Raw genomic sequence first — 25,700 nt, 5'->3', positions numbered from 1 at the left:
ATTCAACTCTAAAGACATTTTTTTCCCTTATGTCAGAGGGAAATATGTGACTGATCCCACAAAAACCTAAAACTACAAATATTAATTATGTATTAGCTATCCATTTATTTATTTTTGTGTATATACACACACACAGACATATATATGAAAACCTACACAGATCTTCTACCTAATAGACTATTTTCAGTATTGTGAAACAACTGCTCTGTTTATCATTTAGTCTAAAACCTGTGATGATCTAATTTAGATACAACACACACCAAATGCAGCTACTGAGTTGAAGCCTCTTGTTAGAAAGGAAGGGTAAACACCCTAGATGGTCCCCTGTTCAGTGGAATGGGTGGTATTTATGTCTGTATGCTTTTCCATGTGTGTCTGTATTAAAGAAAGAGTCAAATTTCTTTACAGTCTAAGTCCATGCCTTTTACTATCATTATAGACTGGAACTCTCAGTTTATAGGTCCAAAATATCATTAGTGAACACCCAAGATAAAATAAAAATAGCCACTAATTAAAAAATTTTCCTCTAAAGGAAATATTTTATCTCAATTATAATAAAGGGAATTGCTACGATGTGGCCTGTGAAGCATATGAACAGGCTAACCGAGTTTCATTAAGTTGCCCTCTGAGCTTGAAACTATTTGTCATACACATTCTATCCTTTTATATTATTCTCTATAAGAAATTTGTTTCATCTTGAAACACAAGCAATGTTGCATAAAATTATATGTGCATATATTTTTGTGGACTAGAGAGACAAAATACCACACTTTATTTGATGTTTTTATCTGAATTATATGTTTCACCTATACTTAGGAATGGGCTTCTGATTTGTGTGCAGGAATCCTCTTGAAGGCTCTCATCAATTAAGTAAATCCATTGAAGTGAGTTAAATTTGAAACATAATCTTTCAAGCAATGCACTCAAACAAAGGGGTCTTGAAATCAGGAGAATTAGCACTTGAACTGCTCATAAGAACAAATGGTCATCTGTGCTTAATTCTTCAATGTCAACCCCAATTTTATTTCTCAATAATTATTTTGGCATTTTCCTTTTGTTCTTCATTCTCTGAATTAAGTTTTCTGCACATATAAATACATATACAATTAAGAGAAGCTCCAGCATATTTGCAATACACGAATGCATCAATTACTTGTACAGTACAGGCAAAAACTGCTCCAGGACCTCAATTGAACTACTAATTGTTTTAATTTCCATTACATTTCATGGATAAAAACAGAAACAATAATAGTATACCACAAAAACAGAATCTATATATGCAATTTGATTTTTGCCATATAATACTAAAAGCTTAAAATGTCCAATTGCTATAGACAAAAGACAACACTACAGGTTATTAGATCTGCCTTTGATGTGTTTCAGAAATCAGTGTCTGCTTTCAACCTTGCTGAGATCCTGGCATGACAAAATACCATAAATTCTGCCATTAACTACCCCAAGGCAGTTGGTGGATATGTTGCCATTTTTTACTACGGAGATCATAAAGCTGTACAGAAAGGACTTCATTGCTATAGAATGGTTCACGTCTTTCATTAATTTCACAAATATTAACTTAGCACAGATCATGTTCCAGGCATAGGAACAGAGGATACATAATGTCAGGGAAGGGAAGGGAAGGAGGAGGGAGAGTCCTGATGTAATTTTTTGCCTTTCTGGAGCTTATACATCCTTGAGAGGTTCAAACCTGCATCACTTATCTGAAGTTAGGTGGTGAAAGGCACACCCTACCTGTGAGCTGTCGCCGTCGACTTCGGGTTGTTTCACAACTCATGGAGCAGGGTGTAAACTTGGACCAAGTAGTGAAGATGCAGTCATCTCGACAGGGGACCATGCATTCTTGCACCAGGCGGGGCATGCCATTGGTCTGCTTGAAGCATTCCATCATTTCTGCTGACTGGTTTTCATCAGAGATGCATGAGACAGCTTTAAAAAAAGCACAGATTCTTTTGTTATTATTTTGATTAAATCTTCTGCTACTGGTTCTTCAACAAAATAGCAGAATGCCCCAATGTGTGAAAATTTGGTTATTTCTGTGATTGCCAAAAGTGTTCAGCATAGCTACCTATTTATCTTTTAAAATGAAATGTTTATTGTTGCTAGTGAAGGTAACTGAGGACTTAATTGGTTTCATTATTAGTCTGAACCCTGTATTGACAGCAGCCAAAATAACTTAGAATAATTTATTGTATGTCCTGTTAGTGAGCATCTGATCTCTAAGCATGTGAACTAGGGAAGAATCTGTAAGAGAGTAGTAATGGACAAATAAAAGACAAAACTGTTAATATATAAACTCTCCCCAAGACTTGAATTGTGTTTAAATGGTACTTATGAAAGTGGACCTACCTACTTTCACTTTACAGACCATATTTAAAAAGGAATGTCTATTGTTTATAAACCTTTTTATCCTTATTAACATTTCAGGATCAGTTAAATTTTTAAAATATTTTCCATGTGTAAGCATAAACTATCCAGATAATTCCCATTACAGATATCCTGCCAATTGCAGATAGCTATTCAAAGCTTATCTCACATGCATTCCACTGGAATGTCTCTAATTATACCATAAAACAACTAATAATATCAAGGTAAAACATATATGAAATTTTGCTTAATTTTGTATTTGGTTCTTCGGGTCGATGACATTCTACTCAATTATAAATGACTATTTTTGTGCACCATTTATTTGCCCTAATTATGGACTCTCTAAGGATATGTCCTGTGTTCTCTAGACCAACATTGCTCAATCTTGGCACTATTGACATTTTAGGCTGGATACTTTGTGTGTGTGGGTACATCAGTAGGTCTTGTGCATTATAAGATATTTAGCATCTTTGATTATGCCAGTAACACACATCCCATAACCCCAACCCTGAGCTGTGAAAATCATAAAAGACTCGACTTGCTAACAGTTGCCTCCAGTTGAAAACTACTCTTCTAAACTGATTGGTAACTATGGATGTCTATGAAAACATGGAATCTATGGCTTCAGACCTACTATATCAACATCTCTGGGGAACAAGTCTAGGAATATTTTTGTGTTCAAGTGTCCCAGGCACTTGTGATTGAGCTTGTCCACCCACATTTGGTATGGCGCCTTTGGACATGGCATGTGTAGTGGATATTTACTGAGTCTATTATCCTAAAGAAACCATAGTTGGGGATAATTTCTACTACAGCTTTCTAAAGTTTAAAGGGATAAAGTTTCAAATGACAAAGTTATCCTTGAGATAACTAAATAAATCACAGCGTAGCATCAATGCTGTTAAGAACTCTATATAAACTTCTTTAATACAGTGTAAATACAAATAGGTCCTTGTAGCTGCCAATTCTTCTTACATTCTGAATTCCTTTCCTTATTCTGAGCACAACGGAGGGCAAATCAATTTGAATGTCGTACTTTTTAAAAAAGAACTGTTGAATGCCAAACCCATCTAATGCTTTTGGACCAAGAAATTAGCTAAAATGCCAATGGATGCACACACAATGCTTCCCAGTTTGAACATCTGCTCTGTGGCAGGTGGGGTTATTCACTGATTTTGAATCATTTTTGTTTTTATTTACCTCCTAGGAACAAAATCCATTGCACACCAAGCCAACATCACCTGCATTTCCTTTGTTGGGAATATTACAGCCATTAATGATGAATAATCCAAGATACTTTATCTTAAGTATGGTACAAGCACATGTTACTTGAATTACACTTTTATATAACCAATTTTGAGTCAATTTAGCAGACTTTAACCTTGCCAAGTTATTTTTTTTCCCCAAGATGACAATGCACTCAATAATATGGAAGGGAATTTTAAAAATTTTTAAAAAGCATTGCTATTTGAAATTTGAACCCCTAAGTTTTACACGACAGTGTGTTTTTTCCAGTAAAAATACTCATTTATTATAATTTTGGAAAAGTTTAGACTGTGAAAGGTATGATAAACATTCAGTGATATTTTGAAGTTCTGCAACTAAATTAGAAAACACTGAATTTATGAATGTCTATATTGAGCCATTTTGCATTAATGAAGGAAAGCATAAGAGATTAAGAAAGAACAGCTATAGCATATGATGTCATTCATAGGCATTTTTGTCAAGTGGTATGAATGCAAATACCAACTCCAAACATCTGGGAGTTATGTGAGCTGAAATGAGTTAAATTATTTATGCTTTAATGTCATTTTTAAAATGAATATAATGAAAGCACCTGTGACAAAAAGCTGTGAGAATTCTTTAAACAGTGTCCCAGATCCACTAAGGACTCAAATAAATGCTATCAAACAATTATCCTTTATATTTGTTTTATAATTTGTTTCAAATCGAACAGGCCAATATTCTCCTAGCCAGTACATATGCACATACTCTCACTCTTCATTACTCATTTCTTCCCTGGCATCCTCAGAATTGGAGGGACAAAGGTGAGGAGAAAACTGTGGTTGAATCTTCACCTGATTCCGGTGCTGTACTTAAAATCACCAGTAGTCATCAATGTATCAGATATGCCCTAAACATAATTCACTGCATTAGCAGGGCTATGCAGAGCAAATCAGATCCATCACCACTATGCAAACTGACATAGGAGAGCAGTCTGAAGGAGGCACTGTAGAGCTCTAAGGGCCAAAGAATGAATTCAAAGCTGAAGCATGGAGTTTGATAGCACCCCTGTTAATCTGAAAAGCACCGCTCTATGTTATTCCTGATGATCGACTAACCCAAGGGTGAATGGCAACTGACACCCTACAGATCATGTGATCATCAGTTTAGGCTAAACATTATGGTTTTCAGATTTCTTCAAGGTTCTAATTTCTTTTCAAGGGTGAAAAGAATCACTGAAAAAAAACAAAAAACACAGAAGAGTTAAGTTAAAATTTCCTCCTTGGGAATGTTCTAGTATAAAAGCAATCACTTAGTTAATATTTATTGAATGACTAGGTAATGAATTATACTAGAGAAGGGGGAAAACACTGAAGAAATAGCAAGCAAGAAATTTACAAGACTGGAAAACCATCAAAGAAAACAGATACACAAAAGAAATGAAGACATTTACAGTAAATGAGGATAACTTACAGTTACAAATGCAACCCAGTTCAGAGGCTTCTTTCATTGGGCAGCTCATGCGAAAAAGATATTTCTTTAAATGTGCATATTTTTAGCCTACAATATGGTTTTGTGACCAATACTAATGGTATATAGACTCTGTAAGTTAATGTTTTTGAGAAATAAATCAGAGGTAGTGAATTGTACTAATAAAAGTCTAGACCTTGGTATCAAACAGAATGAAGGGAGGGTGACTCTCCATTTCTTTACTGTTACCTTGGGCAAGTTAAGTGAACTCCTAAGACTCAGCTCATCCACACAGTCGGATGATAACATCTACATCGTATGATAAATTGATACAGATGAAGTGCTTGGCACAGTACTATGCCCTTAGTACATTTGTCCTGTGAGTTATCTATTATGATGGAGGCTATTGGAAATCAAATGTAACAGACAGTAGGCAAGAAGAATCCACCATCACTTTTCTTGATTGCTGGTTCAGGAAGAATTTTCCAAACACCACCAAAGCCAAAATTTGGACCCTCAAAAAGTATGACTGGTGTCCCCCTTTGAATGATAATGCTGAGGTAAGCAGCCTCTTCTAAAGACTGTATGACCTACCCAGTGATACTGTTATATTTCCAGGTGATGCTCTGTGCATTCGGTTTACTCTCTACACAAGTGAGGCCTATAAGCTATCATTTAAGATTGCAACTCCAGTAAAAGCCAGAAACTACAGTCTAAGGACTATTAGGAAGTCTTTCCGAAAGCACCAAGGTCAAAATATTTAACAATGCTGAGGAGGTTCAGAGAGGAGAGTGAACATTTGCACAAAACGGTGTTGGCCATCTTTGCTTCCCCCCACCTCGTTTACTGAGGTGGTTTACCCAGCAGACACAGGTACCATGCCTCTCTGTGCTGAAGCCCAATCACAAGAATTTTAACATCTAAGTAAGATTTAGGGCATATATTAAACTTTTCTGACTATTAGAACCATTGAGGCTTCATTACTGATCAAAAGAGGAGTGAACATAAGGCAGAAAAAATATTTTCTATCCTTGGATCAGGAATAAACCTGGTTAAGGTCACTCAGTCCACCTCTATGGTGGTCTAGATGTTAGGCTTTGCTTCTACACCTGCGTCTTTATTACTCACACCTTCTGTTCTAATATATCTAACTGAACTGATCTATTCATGCATTCATTCACTTGCACACAACATATATATAACTATGAACAATTATGAAAGCACTGTGTACATACACACTTACACGTGTATGTATAAATAATCTGGCTTCCTGGAGGCCACAGTAGTGGCAAGGACAGGCAGGTAGACATAGAGTAGCACAATACTGTAGTTTCCCTAATGGTGATAATCCATGGGAAAACCTAGTATAGAAGGGACAAATGGGTACTCCAGTCTTGAATGGAAAGGATGTGTAAAAGGCAGGCAGGAAAACATAAGCCATTACCGAGAATTTGTTAGACATCTGCTATTTAGTTAAACTTTGAGTCCCAGGTTCTTCGGATTACAGCAAATCCCTTGAAGGTCACAACCTAGAGAAAAGATGTCTTTTTTCATACATTTTAAGCATTTAAAATACTGTGCTATGTGTATGGGAAATGTCTTTCTATTAGGAAAGGAGGCACTTACTGCTGACCCTTCCTATCATATTTCTACCTGGGTTGAATTGTTTAAGAAGAGTTACAATTCAATGCTTAATTATATTTCATTGGTTAAATCTGTAATATTGTTGTCTTTTCTGGAGCAGAACTGTATTCCTAGGTAAAATTTGTTAAGATAGCTCCAGAACAATCTTATTATTGAGCATTATTTGAAATGTAGCTACCTTAAGCTTTGGGCAGAATGCTCTCAGAGAAGCTGCCTGGGAGAGCTCAGTACTCTTGCTAGGGACTAATGGAGAAGCAGGGGCTCAGCCAATCCACTCAGACATGAGTTTTCAGACAAAAAAGTATATGGGTGTGGCAGGGTGACCTCAACCCTTCCAAAAATCTCCATGAAGCCTGAAGTCACATTTTCCTATTCATATCGCCTAATAACGTAGATCAAACATAGAATCGAGTTCCGCTTCTTTCTCTTTCTCTTAATTACTACACAAGCTGAACTTTGAAAGAAAAATCACCAAAAAGGGGAATAGATTAACTCACTGTTTTCCCCTGGTATCTGATTCTTTTCAGTCCCAGCAGCATGAAAAAGAATGCGCTGGCATGAAATGTGGTAATTTAGCAAAAGAAACAAAGAAAGAACCTATATGAATTCTCTGTTGGTCCAAGTTTTTAAAAGAACTGCTGTTAATGTGGGATGGTTAGTCAGCCTTCTTAGACTTCAATAATGACAAAAATCAGATTATTAAACAGCTGGTGTTTCTGCCCCTATAACCTCTAGACTCTGAGAGACACCCTGTGATAAGTTTGTCTTCTTATCAATTATGATATGAAGGGGGCGGAAAGTTGCTGGCCTTATGCGAAGAAATAATAATGCTCTGCCCAGAAGACTAAGCAAGCGATAGAAGCTGTTACTCCAGATCTGCCCAAGCTCATCTCCTTCACCAAGGACACTCACATTACTTTCTCGAAGTTGCTCCTGACCAGAGTTCAACTCTAATAGTTGACAAGAAAGGACAGGAAGGACCCCTTTCAAGAGGTCATGACTTTTAGGAAATGGCAGTGACATGCTAGAAAACTAGGACACTGTGAACTTGGCCATCCTGCACTGTGAGCTGCTTCGGCTCAGGTACAGAGCTCAATTTACATGCACCTCAAGGAGAGGCTAAGCAGCAACTGCTCAGCTCAACCAATGTTCAGACAGCATGCTCTGTATGCCAGGCCACAGGGGTGGGATGCACAGATGAAAGAAATGTAGAAGTACAACTTCACTGCACTCAGGATCCTACAAGAATACAGCACCAGAGCCTCAGGTACTGGGCAGTCCCGGGAGCCTTCCGGGAAGGAGTGATGCATGAACGGGTAGGATGTATCCAGTGTTAATAACACAAAGCCAGGCCAGGGGCTTGACACTTCACATGCCTGTGCAGAGAAACAAGCAATAGGGTGGGCTGGCTTCCTGCCCTTGTTATGCACATTCATAGGACTCTTCCCCTTTGATAAGCCTCCTAACACATATAATTACGTGTTCCATGTCTGTGTAGTGAGGTGTGGATAAAATGAGAGTTCCTGTGGCCAGGATTCTCACCTGGCCAATGTTGACTAGCTCACTGCACACCTGTGGGCAATACATGGCTGTTGACTCTATAAAAAGAGCTCCACGCAGTGCTCTGGGTGACACGGTGGTAGGGCTGCAAGGCTGCAGGAGAGCAGAGGCTGGAGTGGTGGCAGCACTGAGGACAGAGGCCCAGAGGCAGAGAGTGGCTTGCTACATGCAGACTTGCTGAGTGAATGGGAGTTTAGCGACTGACCTGCCACCTGGAAATAAAGGTGGGTATAACTCTTTCACCCCAAGAATGTTTTGCTGTCAATTTCTTTGGTCACATTGAATCCATAGTTAACTTGCCCAGGGCTGAAACCCATTGGCAAGACATGAGGTCATTAATTAAGTGACTTTCTGCCAGGTTGTCTCTAACATGTGTGGGGCCCAGTGTTAGAACATAAAAAGAGGTCACAAACCACAAGTCTGAAGAGTTAAAAGTGAGTTGCCTTTAACAAACATGTAATAGATAAGTTCTATTCTCCTGCCTTAACATAAATGTCTTCATAATGACTTAGAAAACCAAGTCCCGATAAAATTCTGGGACAACTTGGAGTGTCCCCGTGTCAGGCTGGAATGTGGTAGGGGACTGCAAGCCCTGGCCGGGGTCTCTGGTCTGCCTCCTCACTTCCAGTTGGATTCTAAGCCAGGAGGCACCTTCTTGCACTTGAAACTGGGCACTGCAAGCAGTCTCCCAAAGTTCAATTCAGAAGTCAGCACCCCTTGGTCCACCCCTCAGGCCTAGGATATACACACAGGCAGTGTACGCTTTCTTCAGAGGTCAGACTCAGAAGAGGCCCCTGAGAGTCCCTTGAAGCTGGCTCAGGGCCACTTAGGCAGAGGATCCCCTGGGCTCTTGCAGGGCTCCATGCCTGTGAGAGCACAGAGGTGAGAAGGTGGCCCAAGAAGGGCCCTCTAAGGCACAAAAGCCAGGGCAGGCCACCTCTTCCAACATCTGAGAGCAGAACTGCACTCCATCCCAGTGAGTCCATTACTGACAGATGTCATCTTCCTTAAGAGATCCTTTCTTGGTAGGGAATCGGGAGGTACAAGGGTCAGTGAGAGCTGCCTTAGTGTGGGCCATCTGAAGTGGTTTCCTGTCTAACAGTGCTTTTCAGGTGAATGCACAGTGACCCCCTTTCAGGCTCATGCCCTCCGCCTCCCCAGGATGGCATCTGGGTGTCTGTATCAGCCGGAAGAGTCTCGAATCTGCATAAAAGTCCTTCAGGAGCTCCCTGGGTTTTCGCCAGCATCTGCAATGAGTGGCCCTTATCCACTTAGTGACAGCTTGCCCTGGTGACATTCCCTGCTAGAGTCTCATCTCAGGCTGAAAACTATCTCATGACGAGTCCCTCAGTCTGGTCAGGGGCTCCCATCCCCTGATGAGGCCTAACCCACCTCGGTACCTGCTGGTGTGGAATATCCTGCAGGGGCCGTGTGATCAGTGTCCTGGGAGATCCCGGGTGGGTTCTCCTGTTAAGCCTGTCAGCCGGCACCACCAGCCACATATCCTCCTCATGGCACCAGGGAGCTCACGGAGACTCTGAATCCCAGGAAACTCAGGGAACATTCCGGGGAGCCAGTAAGACCCTCCTTTTGGAGCGGGACTCCCGGAGGGCATCTCTCCCCAGAGTTCCAAACAGGACAGGGAGCAGAAACCATTGAGCTTTCTTCTTTTTCTGGACCCCAACCTTCCACTCTAAGGACATCAGCCCCAAGTCATGGAATCCGTGATGCCCACTCCTCCTGCTCCACTTTCCCCTTTCCTTCCCACCTCCCGCTGCGGCAGGGGGAGAAACGCTCCTCCTTCCTGGCCCCGGGGACACCCTTACATTGCACCCATCTCCCTCTGAGGGGGCATTTACCCTGTCCTTTTCCTGAGGGCATAATGGCACACAGGATGCAGAGAGAGAAATCTGACAAGGTTAGGGATATAAGAAGCACTTTAAAAATATGAAGCCTGCCAAACACACAACATAGCAACAGTGCTGAGGCCAAGGAGAGTGGAGCCTGTGGCTGGACGACATGTTTACGAATAAATGACTGAAACACATTGACGTGTCACTAAATACAGGAGATGCATTCCTGGCAGCCCACCATGGAGTGTGAGGCAGCAGGCAATGTGCCCCCAGGAGAGGCAGATATTAGGTGGTCAAGGACGCTAATGCTCTGCTGGATAACCCTGCACCACTGCTGCTTTAGTATCAAAAAACCCCATGACTTTTTAATACTAATTTATTTCCAGGGTGCTATTTTCCTGTTAATGCTGAAACAAATTACCACAAATTTAGCAGCTTAACAGAAATTGCTTTTTTTACAGTTCTGGGAGTCAGGAGGCCAACATAAGTTTCCCAAGGCTAACATTAAGGGACCAGCAGGGCGGCTCCTCTGGGAGGCCAAGGAGAATCAGATACCTCACCCATTCCAGTGGCCACAGGTGCCCACATCTCAGCACCACTTTGCTTCCATCAGCACATTGTTGCCACCTGCCTCCCTCTTATGAAAGCTGTTGTGATTACATTGGACCCACCTGGAAAATCGTCGCCAATCTCCTCACCTCAAGATCCTTAACTTAATCACTTCTGCAAAGTCCTTTTTGCTGCATAATCTAAGACATTCACAATTTCTGGAGAATACGACTTGGGAACACATTGGCAGGGAGGGCATCACTCAACCCACAACACAGGGGAGATGAATTTCCTCCTAGCTCTGAGGTATTGCCTCATCCACTGGAATAGGGCCCAGGCCCAGCTCATCAACTCTCAATAACTGGAAGAAATGCAGATATATTTTTGTGTTTTAATTATTTGGGTCTGCAATCACCCTCCTTTAGCCACTGAGGTTACCTTTAGAACTACTCTCCCCACACACCTCTTCAGAATTGAAAATTGAGAAGAGATTGAGAGCAGCTTGAAGGAATAGAAAGTTCTATTCCTGGGGGAAAAAAAAGTCTGTTCTCTTACCAGACAGTGAGCATGTCTTGTTGACCCTACTATAATGACATGCTCTGAACTGTCCACATGAGGAATGGTAGCCCCAAGCCACTCCTACATTCCACCCTATGCTCAAGAGCCAAGAGCTGGCCAGGGTTAGGATGGCCATCAATACGGTCCTCAGAGGCTCTGTGGATTATAATTCTCCCAGCTTGTCTGTGCCTAGTTACTCCAGCTGCAGAGGAACAGAAAGACAGCTCCAATCCTCTACCAAAGTGGCCAGCACTGGGGTGGGGTGAGCCAGGAGCCCTGGTAGCATAAGGTAGAACAGGGGAGGTGGCCACTTAGCACTGCATTTCCCAGGCACAGACACTGGGGTCACCCCAGCCTGATCAAGCCAACTTCTTTCAAGCCAGACATTCCCCTTGGATTTCAATCACCTGAGCAAAACCAATCAACCACTCCACATACCCTAATTCAGTCAGCAGATGTCCTAGAAATTCAGTTCCATTTCTGTGACAATTGTAGGTAGTAAAGAAGACATTTTTATTTGCTACTATCTAATTGAATCAGTTTGGAAGTAAAAGCCAGTTCTTGCCATACCCCAAATGCTCTCCTTTCCCCACTGTATATTTTCTCCCCATGCAAAGCACAGTATGTGGGAGCACAGTATTTGGAGGCCTTATTCTTCAAAACTAGAGTTTGAATAAAGTGTGATTATTACATGCTGACTGACATATATGCAACTTTTGAGTGGATCAGCATGAGTTATGGAAATTGAATTAAACAATAAACCCATAATTGCTTGTTAGGGTGTTTTAATTGGCTCATAAGTACCGTATGTGAAGCTGCGTGGCTGCAGGAGCCCAATTATAAGTTTGCTTATGTAAAGAGACAACTCATTTTGCATGTTGGAAACATATTCCTCAGTTGCTGTTGCCCTCACAGATAAAGAAGAATTATTAAATAAATAATAAATGCTTAGTAATCTAATACTGTTTACTCAGCCCCTAGGTAACTGTGAAGCACTTTATTTAGGTTCTAATACAAGATCAGAAAATGCACAGTTAAACAATGCCAATTTGCTTTATTCTAAGGCATTTGTTCAGCCCTGGAGCTCTCTGTGTCCACAGGTAACCAAAGAAATGTACATATATAAGGTTCTTGGCTTCAAGGGATTTACCCCCTAGCTGGAAAACAATGACAAGAATAAACACTTCAGGAAAAAAGAGAACAAAATAAAATTACAACAATTCATAAATTCGATATGTAAAAACAGAATAGCAAATACATGTGAGGGTCACATTGGAGAAAGAAGGGTGACTAAACTCTGGCTGGAGATCTGGTGTGGCAAATTTCAGAAGGGATTGCTAGGAATTGGGGTCAAGTTAACCAGCCATGGTTGGAAGCAAAGTGATCAGGATCAGGTGTGGACCTTGGGGAGGGCATGATGGGAGTGAGAAACACAGGAGATGCAAGATAACCACTTAGTAAAATCAGGAAGTCAGGAGGTTTCATGTATGTGGAGTGAGTTCCTTCAAAAACTAAAGTGGAGAAGGAGCAATCAGTGGGAATCCTAAATCCAAGGAAGAAAAGCATTAAATTGTCCTTTTCTAGGACACAATGTAGCTTGACAATGATGTCTGCATGAACACAGAGTCCTGGAGTAGTTTTAGACCCCCAATGATTTCCATTAGCCACAATGAAACCACCCCAAATAAATATGTAAGCACAAAGAGCAGCTTCCCTGCTAACAAAGCTGCAAATCAAGTCTCTTTTTCCCAACCACTACCTCCCCTAAACTTGACCCAAATGATATCTAAACAATATACACTCTGAAGAGAGGACATGCGAACTCAGCTCCAAAAGTTCTTAGCTACTTCTTCCATTTAGATTGCCTGAGTAGTTCTTCCTCTAGAGAAATAGTAAAACCCGTATTGAGGAAAACCATTATAAATGTGTACAAATCATCACACACAGCAAGACATCGGGCAGTAATCACTCTGAATTAAGTCATGACAGTGAATATGGAGGAGCCATCATTGCAACCAATCTCTTTATACTTCAGTGATTCTTCCCATGATTTTATAGCACCTTAGAGTACCTCCATTTATCTCAGTTGACTTCCATTGAAAAGAATTCAATGAGGAGTGACTGCTAATGGTATTGTTTCTTTTGAGGGGCTATGAAAATGTTCTGCAATTGGATTACAGTAATGGTTGTAGAACTCTGTGAATATACTAAAACCTACCAGATTGTACACAATCATGATGGAATTTTATCTCAACAAAGCTGTTATAAAAAAGATGTGAATATTCTGAATCCCAAATAAATGCAATTTTAGAAAAAGATCTCAGAAGTCATGTCACAAAATCATGTCAAATAGATGCTGCATTTCTAGAAATCCTGGGGATCATAAGCATTCAACAGCTAACAAAGAAATTATTATCCCAAGAGTTCTGCTCAGTCATTTATATACACTTTTATAAACAAGGATGTGCCCATAAATAATGAATCAAGATTTTATCATTAATGGAGTTCTGTTCATGTTTCTAACCTGTAAAGTTTCATGTGTAAATTTTTCCTTCCATTAAGGAAAACATAATAGGCATTTGCCTGGGCTTTCTGTGGTGACATATTTACTGAATTAGAATTTTGCAGAATGATAATTGGAGGATACAGTTCAGTTGAACTATGAAACATAACACTAACATAAAACAGAATTTCTGCTATAAGGCAGCTCATAATCTACACAGAATATTTGATTTCCAACATGTGAAGAAAAAAAAACTCTATTAAATAAATAAATATCTAGGAGCCACCTGTGTTTAAATGTATCTACAATACAAAAGTATTGTCTGTTGGTTAAAGTTAATTTCTTACTATGTTATAAAAATCTGTCAGGTCAGAAATCATCTAACTTCCCTTATAAATGTGTGCCCCTTTTCTGTCCTTTCTGTACCACAGCCTCATTAAAGGAATAAACTAACAATGAGATGCCTTCTAATATTTCTAAGTCATCTTTTTCACAGCCACTAAAAAGACATCAGAACAGATCCCTTCAGAAATAACTCCCACATTTGAATTCTGTCTTATGCTGAATGAAGTCCTCAGTTCAAATCACATGAAAGTTTTTTGACAGTTCTTTTATATATTCAGGAAAAATCCATACACTCTTCATTCTACAGAATGTCTATAACTATATAATATGCTAGAAGCTTTCTGCTCCTCCAGCCCTTATTTTATGTACATGTATAAAGGAACTGTACATTTGGCAGGTGTGAAAGAATAAATAAGCTAATTCACACACTGCATGTAAGAGGTGGTTTATTCCATTTTTAAAGGAATATGGAATTATTTATATACGTTTCACTTGTATCTCTGCAAACAGCTGTTGTGGAACCAACTTCCAAATCAGGACAGAAAATGGGCTGGGCGTTTTTTAACAGTTGCTCTGAGCTTGACAGATGGGTAGACTTCAGTTGCCTGCTCTAGTTCACATAAAGGCACAAGGAAGAGCTGGACCAAATTACTGCAGCAAGTAATTACAGATTTTTAAAAAATATACTTACTCTTGGATTCTGAAAGGTAAGATTCTTATAAGCCTGTGTAAAACTGAAATTTTCACTATATGTGTCTGCCATGAAATAAGCTATTTTGATAGAGTGTTGCATCACTTATCCAGAAGCTAAACTGCATCATATAATCATCAGAGTAACAGTAGCTAAGTAACAAAAGAGATGTGAAACTCCAGTTTGGAAACAATTTTTGGTGTTCGCTACTGAAAAAAAACAAAACTGCCAAGACCAAGAATATTAATTATCTCATTGCTACAGAAAACTAATTCAGCACAAAATCCACATTTGTTTCCCCACCTTGTCAAATACTATATTTTCCTTCAGATCTCTCTCCTTAAAACATCTAAGGAATTTTCCTTTTTCTGCAAACAATTTCACTATGAGTGCTCATGCTGTACATGGACTCATAATCACCACCATCACAATAAATTGCCTTATGCACCAAGCTGATGCCATGTCAAGAAGACATTTGTTTTAATTTTGTTAGGTCTCCTCCTCCATAGACTCTGCCAAGATGCTGCTGAAATTATGTTTATTCATCCCCATTTCCTCTTTGGTCCCTCTGGAGACCATGCATTTGCTACATTCTTTATGAAAAATGAATTTGTTACACTTTAATTCTGTTTTAGAATCTCAAACTTAATAAAATCCTATAATAAAAGTCTGAGTAATGGTGGAGTCAGAGGATCATATTGTAGTTCTTATGCACTATATATATTCACCAGTCATACAACTTAGTTTCTCTCACAAGACTTTTTAATGAAGAACAACTCACTTTATATAGTATGTGGATGGATTCCTGGAAAGTTGTGTGCAAAAAATATGAAGGAAATGAATCTATTTTAATGCAATAGGAAGCCCACTATTCAAAGGTTTTCTATCCAGAATAATGGTTTTTAACCTCAAAGATTCATTTTTCAATGTAAACAACCAATGCTGTGTTTACAACATTGAAATTGAATTTGTTTAAAGTGATATATAGCTGGAAATCAATTACTCCTGTAATTTTTTTACCTGCTAAAATTAGCTGAATTAAGAGCAAAACTGGCTTCCAGTGTCTTATCAGGTATAAGTTAAATCAGGAACTTAATTTATTTTTACTATAAAGCACTGAGAAATAATGTACCTTAATGTGACCAACAATATTCAAATCATGTATATAACTAATTTGCTGGCTACTTACATAATTCAAATTATCGAGGTTAATTGGGACCTGTAACTAGATCTTCTTCTGATAATACATTATTTTACCCATGAGCTTCCAGTTTTCAGGTAGAACATGCTTTTTAGCCAGAGTTCCATGCCAACGACCAGGACCCAAGCACAATATGAAGAGGCTGCCTGGCCAGTCAGGACAGTGAGTCTGTTTCTGGCTTGACATAGCATGACCTCCTGGGTTAAGCTCATTAAGACTCAAATGTATTTATATGCAAAATAAGGGAGTTGAACCAGGTTGATTTGGGTCCCTTCCAGCTCTAACACTCCATGATTACATTATGGGTACAAGCGTATACAGAGCATTCTCATGTGTATTATTGCAATACACAGTTCAATTGAGAACTTGCACGATTAGCATAGCCAGCTGGTACTAAAGCAAGCATTTGTGCATAATGGTTTTTATTTCATTTAGTGACATGTTGTTAAGTACATACAGCATGCTAATACACAAATGCAAGAGCATTCTACAATTTTGGTAGAAAAAATTTGATGCTTCCTTAGGAAGGCATTTCATATAATATAAATTAGTTGGACATCTAGGTAAAGATGGCAGAGTAGAAACGTCAATATTTGTATTTCCTTGTAAAACCTCATTAAAACTTTGCGATTCCTTAACATATTAAGGAAATGAGAAAAAACAGAATGGTGGTGCACTTTTGGAAACTGTAGTCAATGAACAGGAGGTAAAGGATTGAGCAGACTAAAGAAAATACTAAATTCTAATGTGGAAGCAGCAAAAGCCAAATATTAATCTGACTCACAACACAGAATCTTTAGACATGGGGTTGAATAGGTGGAATGGATATGTTTAAAACATCAGAAATGGCCCATAGCATGTTTACGAAGCAATCAGATCCCTAGCTTTTTTCTGTGCCATGTTGCTGGATATTGATCTTCCCCCTCTCTGAAAAGACTGAAGGTTTAAAAGACCATAGGCTCTCTGGATTGGAAGCTAAAGGCCTACTTGGGAAGGTTACTTGATCATGGTCATACTGAATACTGAGACCCCTCTCCTTCCCCAACTCAGCTGCCAGGACATACACAACTAAGTCTTCCCCACTCCAGGTAGCCAATTTGAAAGTCTTCTCTGGGAAATACAAACAGTGTAAGACAAAAGATCCAATTATGCTGACATGAGAAGTTTCCCAATCGAACAGCCCTCCCAGATGGCCCTTCTCTTAAGCTAGCATGGACAACCAGACTCATATAACTCAGAGAGAGTTGGACTTCTCTCTGAAGAGAATACCGAAGAATACCTGACATAAAAAGCAGTAGCCAAAACAAACCATGAGATAAAATGAAGTTGGAACAAACTGAAATACTGGGGGAGAAAACTTTGATAATAAAAAGACTATCACTGCAACCATTATATGCACATACACACACATATATATATAATTGTGTGTGTGTGTATGTATAAAATATAATACCTAGCTATCTAAAGAAATTCAAACTATGAAACGAAGTGAAAGCTCTGAAAAAGGAATATTGAGCAAATAGAGATCTTTTAGAAATTACAATGAAATAGCAGAAATTAAAAGAAAAGCTCAATAGACTGTTAAGTGAAGTTGAGGGAATCTTTCAAAGTGGAGTGAAAAGATAAACAGATAGGAACTAGGAGAGAAACTACTTAGGACACCTATCCAGGAAGTCTGACACATGGATTTTAGGAGCTCTACAGCTAGAGAATAACAACAACAGCAAAAATGCAGAGAACAAACAATAAAAAAAATAGTTCAAGGTAAATACTATGGGATTTCACTTATTTTTGGAATCTAAAAACAAAATAAAACAACATGAACCAAACAGCAATAGAGCCATAGACACTGAGAAGTGACTGGTGATTACCATGGGAAGAGGGGTTTGGGGGTGGGGGGTAAAACAGTTGAAGGGGATAAAGAGGCACAAAATCTCAGTCATAAAATAAATTACTCATGGGGAGGAAAGTTCAGCATAGGGAATATAGTCAATAGTTATGTAAGATCTTTCTATGTTGACAATAACTATACTAGAGGGGTGAGGATTTAATAAGATATGTAACTGTCTAATCACTATGTTGTATACTTAAAATCAATGTAATATTGTATATCAACTATACTTCAATAAAAACAGTTCAAAAAAAATAGTTCAAGAAAACTTCAAGAATATATATTTCCAAATTAAAAGGGAATGCTGAATACCTAACAAACACAATGAAGACAGATTCCTATGAGGGTACGTCTACATACAACTTTAGAAAAATGTGGACAAAGATCTCAAAACCTTCTAATTTCTTATTCCTGCTGAAATCTAAAAGGAAAACATCTGCAAAGATCTGAAGGAAAATTGTTTCCTACTTAGAGTTTTACCAAATTATCATTAAAATGAAAACCGAATGAAGGTATTTTCTGACATGGTTAAGAAAATTTTACATCCACATGGTCTCTCAGGAAACTCCACAAGGACAAACTTCACTAACAGAAAACAGAAGAGAGTAAACTGAGAAAGAGCAGAGGATAGATCAGAAGAGAGTATGAGGTTGCAGCGACACCCTCAGGCTGATAGATATGCACTAAATGTAGACTGAATCCGTACTGAGTTGGTCAGAGATCCAGGAGAGATTTTCTTACGTATGGAACTGATGGATCTGGTCATCTTGAGAAAACATCTGCTAAAGCAGTAGAGAGTATAGAGTTTGGGGGTTTTTCAGTGTAGAGATGATAAGAAACAAAGCAAAGGAAAAAAATCTAGAAAATTAGTAACTAAAAAGTTACATGACAAGAATGATTATTATAGTTCACTTACACATGATAAGGCTTTAAAAACATTTATAGGATCCTACTAATATAAACACTGGATATATTGATCTAACACAACTACAGTACGACTGTGGGGGAAATGGGAGGTGTGTCTGCACAGGGAGGGCAGGATGAGACAAGAAAGCTCCATCCTTCTCCATCATGGGAAGGCAATAGTAAATGCTAACATCTGAAAATACAAGTCACAAATCAGACATTGTTTTTGGAGATACGGTTTAAAAAAACAGCATAATCAGCTAAAACAATTGAACATGGTTGACTCTGGCAAATGGTGTCAAGGGGGAAACCTCAGAGAACTCTTTAAAATTTTCATTCCTTTCAAAGAAATACTTGACTTTTCAAAGTGTGGACATGTATATATTTGATAAAAATTCATTAAAATTAAACTGAATGAGTAAATGAATAAAACAGATTAAATCTAACACTTAAAATCCTCTCACAGGTATGTAAAATAGTATATTAAATCAAACATACGCTGGATTATACTAAATAAACCCATTCTTTATAGGGAAAGCCTTTCCCATTTGCCTCCTTTTGCCAATAAAATACAAGGGAGCATAATTTCATATCTCAGTACTCTAGATATTCCACCTACTTATTTCTTATCTTTCTCATCAAAAACAACGTAACAAAAAGTGGCCGATTTTTTTTTCTTCTGATTTTGTGAAAATAACAGAAATAGCTATTCATTCTCTCCATTTGTTAATGGCTTACTATCACATAGTACCAGGTGTTCTATTAGGCATGATAAAGTTAAAAACACCAAAAAGAAACCCAGTCTTTGGCTTTTGACAGCTTAAGTGGTTGGTTGGGAAGGAGACTGGTTATAAGGCTGATGTAATTTACTTTTAACCTCCAGAAGGAGAAACTAGGACAGAACACAGAAAAAACTCTGCGCATGTCAGAGGTCAAACTGATGGAGATGAAATGCAATGGTTATTGGCTCATAATGAGACATGAACTAGCAGGAACACCAGGGCTTACAAAAGTGAGCAACTGTTGCCGTGCTGCGTGGGAAAGCAAAGGTAGCTGGGCACTTAGAAGTCCTCAGTTCACTTTCCTTATTTAGAATTATTCTGCCCCTTCAGAGACATTCAGCCCCCAAAGATTCCTGATTTAGAAATCATATAATCTCAGATGTTATTTCTATGTTCCTATTTCTCCACTCCTAGGAAAGAAGCATTAATTAATGTATGTCTTTGATTTCACAAGTCACAAAGAAACAGCCCAGTGCAATCCAGAGCAGGAGCCATGAATTCTGGTATTGAGGGAATCTCTACTCCCTCAAGTGGCTGCTTGCTAAAGAGAGTAATGCCAGAAATCAATTTGAAAGACTGCTGACAACAATTAACAAGCCCAAACCAGAATAATCTTTTTTTATTCTAAGCCAACACAAACTCATTATTGACTATGAGGTATCTGCAGCCTTCCAAACTGTGAAACCTTGTGGGGAAAAGGGATGCAAATGCAAAATATTGTCTGAGATTGTTTAAAATAAAAACTAAAAAAACAATCAGGAAGGGACAGTGGGTGAGTTCACATCAGAGCATCCAATAAATGTTGGTGGCCTGGGTGTAAAAATGTTAAAATATTCTTAACATACTTGGCTTTAACACATATAAATACTGCTACCACTCAAATCTGCATGCAGTCTGTTTACTTGGAAGAGATCAACCATTGTAAAAGAAAACAGGAAGACTCAGAAATCTATATCAAAATGAGACTGAGAAATTCTAAGACGAGTTCTAAGATTTTCTCATAAATATGATTGAGGATTCTGAAAAATACATGATGGCAGTCTTTCTTCAGTGAGGATTCCAAACATAAATAACATAATGAGCATATGTTGTATGTAGGTGGGGACTGGGAATTAATGAATCAGGATAAAGCTAAAACTCAACACACAATCTTCTACCTAAGGGGTTGATAGAAAAATTGAGTTTCCTTTTTTAACATTACTTTCCAAAATGGTGGAAATTTAGACTATGCCTGTTTTTTAACAGTAAAGTGTCCTTAGCTCTATAATCTTCAATTCTGATAACCTAAATTAACATAGCAATAGTATGTCTGCAAAGTAATTCAGACATTTGAATACATCATTGACAAAATAAGTTTCTATGGAAATCAACTGAATTGACATGTTATCCTTTTACAAATAATTCAACGTAAGCTGATGACTCCAGAACTAACTTAGCTAAGTATCCTCCTTATTGATGACATAATTTTCCTACAGCTAGGAGAAACCAAAAGGGCTAAATAAATCCTGCCACAGTTTTTTAAAAGAAAAAACAGCATAGCCCCTATAACTTTATTTTTTTTTGATTTGTAGATTCCAATTAATTTACGGATTTTTTTCTTTAATATATACTAAATCCATCTCTCTTTAATTTTGGAAGGCAGTCCTTTGCATTTCATTATAGAGATAGAAAACTGTGAGCTCTTATGCTTTCCACAATCTTTAGTTATAAGAAAGGTTTTCTTCCTTCTCAAGCAGCCCCATCAAAGGAAAATGGCCCTAAATCTTTCAGAGCCTTTAATCTGCCCTGTCCAACATATTCAGGCAGACACACTGAGTGGGTTTTGTAACGAACTGAATATTTGTCTCCCTAAAAATTCAAACATCAAAGTCCTAACCTCCAATGTGATGTTCGGAGATGAAATCTTTGGGGGGTGACTTCGATTAAGTCACAAGTGTGGAGCCCTTGTGATGAGAAGAGGAAGAGAACTAGCTTTCACTCCACCTGCACAGACCCTGCCTGTCAGGACCCAGTAGTAAGGAGGCAATCTGCAAGTCAGAAAGAGAGCCCACCAGACCCTGACCCTGCTGGCACCCTGATCCTGGACTTCCAGCCTCCAAAACTCTGAGGAATACATGTCTGTTGCTCTGCTGACTAACTGACTTACACAGGTTATAAATATTACAGAATTTTAAAGTTGGAAAGGTACTTAGAGATAACTCTTTCCAAGGGTTAGACATTGGTGGCCTTTTGAATTAGCCTACAGCCTTGCTTTGTAGGTGTTCATATTATAAAAAAATACTTTAGAAAACATGTTACGGGTAGTAACTCTGTAATTTTACCCAAGCCCCATCACTGTCAATTGCATTATTTCAGCCCGAATAACATTTTTGTACAACTTGCTTCACACCCATGCCTCTAATTTCTGCTGACCCTCTCCTTTTTTTTATACAGGAGGAAACTGAAGTTCAGAGATATAAGGTGACCAGCCCAAGCCTCGGCAAGTAATCAACATGAAATATGGGTCTAGATTCCAGATCCCTTCACACCATCTCTGGTTTTCCACTACAGAGTCCACCTATAGCACCAGGACATGAGACTAACAAACAATTTGGCTACCTCATGTGTAGATAACAGGGGAAAACACCAAGCAAAAAAGGGATAAATTAGGTCATTTAGGTCATTTATTTTTATTTTATCTATGTACTTGCTCAAATGGATTAATTGTGAAAAAGGTACATAATTACTTTGAAGATAAAATACTATCAATTTGTAAATAAAGAGGCAACTCAGAAATTCCCATGCTATATTCCTCCAAGTAGTTCTGTTAACATTGACTTTAGAATGAATTTAAAAGTTTTTTGGTAAGGATATCTCAAAATAGAGATTTATAGCAAAGGAAGTAACAGAAAGTGGAAAAATATTTGTGGAAATTATTTATAGTAATATCATACTAGGATAAGAAATAAATCTATTAAAATGTCTACACTACAATTACATTATTTAAGTCTCCATTAGATATTAAAGTTATTATATTTAATATCCCAAAAAGTTTCCCTTTCTGTTACCTTCTGTGTGCTACATTTCCTTCTGATATTTCTTCTCAAAATAGCCTATCAATATACAATCAGTAGAAGAAAACCAGGAGAAAAAGTAGATACTAATATGCCTTTCTTGAAAATCTTGCAAAGATCTGAGAAGTGCAAATACTAAAAGAATCATTACTTAGATAACAGGCCCTTGAACTCCTCTCAATAAATGTGTGTATCAGCAAAAAGAAATGTAACATTTATATGACATGATAATGAGAAATTCCATAGATACCATTTTATTTGATCCTTCCCCAAACTCTGGGAAATAGGCAAGGCGGGCAATTATCTCCATTTCTGTGAAGAGGAAACTGAGGCTCTGAAATGCTAAACATCACGTCCAATAAAATGGGCACAAATACAACATTTCCACAGCCAATCTGTTCCATATTTCACATGATATGAGGTGATGTTTCTGATGGCACTGTTACATTCACTAAGTTAATAGACTTCAGCATGTCCGTGTTTGATAAGTTAATTTTTAGTACTTAAAGCTTAAGAAAATGAGCAGTTACTCAGTTATGTAGTCCTGCTAGATATATTTTAAGCCTACTTTTATCTATATTAGTGGATTTCACATTGAGATTCTTATATTACAAGTGAATCACTTATTCATAATTTTAATAAAAATATTTTGAACACCAACTGTCCTTGGAGCTGGTATGTGTTTGTGGGTGTGGGGTCAGCAGGCTGCAGGAAGGACAGAAAGACAGGTATGCAACAGACTGCATGGCTTAGACAGGCCCTTACAGAAGAGCAGGAGAGACAATGTCACATGTATTTCTAAAAAGAGTACTTGGTACATGATCCATTTTCTTAGAGCTTATGGTGCTCAGGGAGGAACTGAATGTTTCACCAAGTGTTGAAGGCTTCAACAGCGCGCAGGTTTTCATACTACTTTTAAATGTAGGTTTGAGTAAGACCAGACCAAATAAAGGCCAGGGGCCTGTCTAGCACCTTGCTACCTCTGTCCTACCGCCCTCCTTCAGTGACAGCCTACCCTGAAACCATCCACCCCTCTCTTAGATGTCTTCCTTGGTAGTGACACAGTTTATACTTCCATGTCATCCCTCTGGACTTCACCTCCTTTCCCGCTACTCTGATGCCTTGACACTGACTCCCTCTGCTTTAACTTAACTCTCATATGGTTTTAGATAAAGCTGGTTTTTCTGTGTCCTGGAGCTAAGCCCCACCAGGTCTTTCTTTCAAATCAAAGTCATGGTCCAACCTGCCTGTGGCTCACCTCACCTCTGGACTGAGCAGTGGCTGAGATGCTTCTAGAGGCAGCTTCTTCCCAGGACCATGAACGATGCATACAAATTGCCTGATAATATGGGGAAGAAGGACATCCAACAGAGAGGGAAGGGCATGGCTAATTAGCCCTTCTTGGACTAAAATCTAAGTTTTGTGGGGGAAATAGGATGACAAAAATAAGCACACAAAAAACTGAAGAGGACCCTACAAGCTCCATTAAGGGCTTTAGTCTCAACACATAATGGGGATCTATAGACTTTGTGTTGCTTTCAGCAGAAATACGTGATTTAGGAAATCTGATGAATGTCCACAAGTAAAAGGCATTGAAACAGCTGCAGGTGCTCAGAGAACCCACACATCCATACATTTACAACCAAGGACCCTGATAGAAATGACTCATGAATGTTGACAACCAGGTTGTGATACCTGCAAAAGCAAGTTGAAGCCACATTGAAACTGGCACCCATGGAGTGAGTAAACACCAAGCCCCTTCTAAATGTGGGGTGCTGCATTTGGCACTGAACAGATCCAGTGTAAGATGACTTCTGCTCTCAGTGGGTCTCTAAGCCACTGATCCCCCTGCTTTCCTTGAACTTCTCAGTGGTGACAAGTGACACCAAAAACAGAATGCAGAAGTCTTGAAGCTGCCAGTGGGGCTGCTTATTTGAGAGCCAGTCCTCAGAATTCATTCCCCTCATTTCTTGTGATCTTATCTGTATACATCAATACAGGCTTGCAATTGTTTAAGATATTTTATCAAATTAATTTGGCATGTTCACATTCAGGCTTCAGTAAACATAATTTTTGTAGTGTGATTAAGTTTACATCTAAATCATCTACCATTTGCAAATTACATCAGCCCATAATCAAGACCAGAAATGCTCTTGCAGATGTTTTTACATGCGATTGGAAGGTCAGATGTACTTCGAATCACTTTATAAAAAAGGGAAACAGAAATGATTCTCATTAGAGCCTTGGCAAGTGATTTTAAAAATGCACCTTTTCAGTGAACATGTCCATGAGGAAATTTCAGTGGGAATCTCAGAATTCTTTTTAGAAGAAAAAAAAGAAAAACTGATAGAGCAAGTCCTCCACATCACAAAAAAACCTTGCTTTATTACTTGTTCTCAGGTACTTGGCAAGAGGCAGCATCTCAGGACTGGTGCCTGTGGGCCATCACCATGGAAAAGGGAGGGAGAGTGTCAGGGCACAGGCGTAAGAGAATAAGTGGAGAAATATTTTGCTCTGAAGTGTGAATAAGCGGGAAAATTAAAATGCACCCTTAGAAGGGGACTATTAGAAACACAGGGTAAAACCTCACCCTCCATGTGAGATGTTCTACCTGGAGTAAATAGGAGTGAGCTGCGGAGAAAATTATCATTACAGCTCTTCCCACGATTTTTATTGCATGGGCTATTGCGATTTTATCACTGTGATTTGTCTCATCTTACAACACTGTTGATCAATGTCTTGGCATTTGGGGATGGAAGACTAGAGAGTGGGGGTGGCAGTACTGGTCATGCAAGTGATCTCAAAAGAGAGACAAATTAGACTCTCCATTTAACCCAAATTTCTTTTGCAAACAGCAACTCTTTCTAGTGGTTCTATTAGAAGTATGTCTAGATGACCTCAAAACTAACAAACTAGTAATGGGAAGCAAACAGCACTGAATGTACAGAACAGCGACTGAGATGTTGAGGGCCTGACATTGTGTTCCATCTTTTTGAAATCGTTATCTAATATTTACATCATTCCTGTAAAGTTGGTAATAAAGATTTTGGTTTTTAGATGAAATTGAAATTTGAGAAAACCTGTCATT

General features: G+C 38.7%; 1 protein-coding gene across 1 annotated transcript in view; it reads right to left on the bottom strand.

The window, feature by feature from the left end:
* The window catches only part of THSD7B (thrombospondin type 1 domain containing 7B), a 905,223-nt gene that overhangs the window by 250,413 nt on the left and 629,110 nt on the right, over positions 1-25,700 (bottom strand). Inside the window, exon 13 of the mRNA XM_037020802.2 lies at positions 1,750-1,944. Coding sequence (XP_036876697.2) covers positions 1,750-1,944 — 195 coding nt within the window. The remainder of the gene's footprint in view (positions 1-1,749; positions 1,945-25,700) is intronic.

The sequence above is a fragment of the Manis javanica genome, chromosome 7 (genome assembly GCF_040802235.1).
Source record: "Manis javanica isolate MJ-LG chromosome 7, MJ_LKY, whole genome shotgun sequence".
Taxonomy (NCBI): domain Eukaryota; kingdom Metazoa; phylum Chordata; class Mammalia; order Pholidota; family Manidae; genus Manis; species Manis javanica.
Note: the sequence above shows the minus strand (reverse complement) of the source record. Positions and strands in the feature narration are given on the sequence as shown.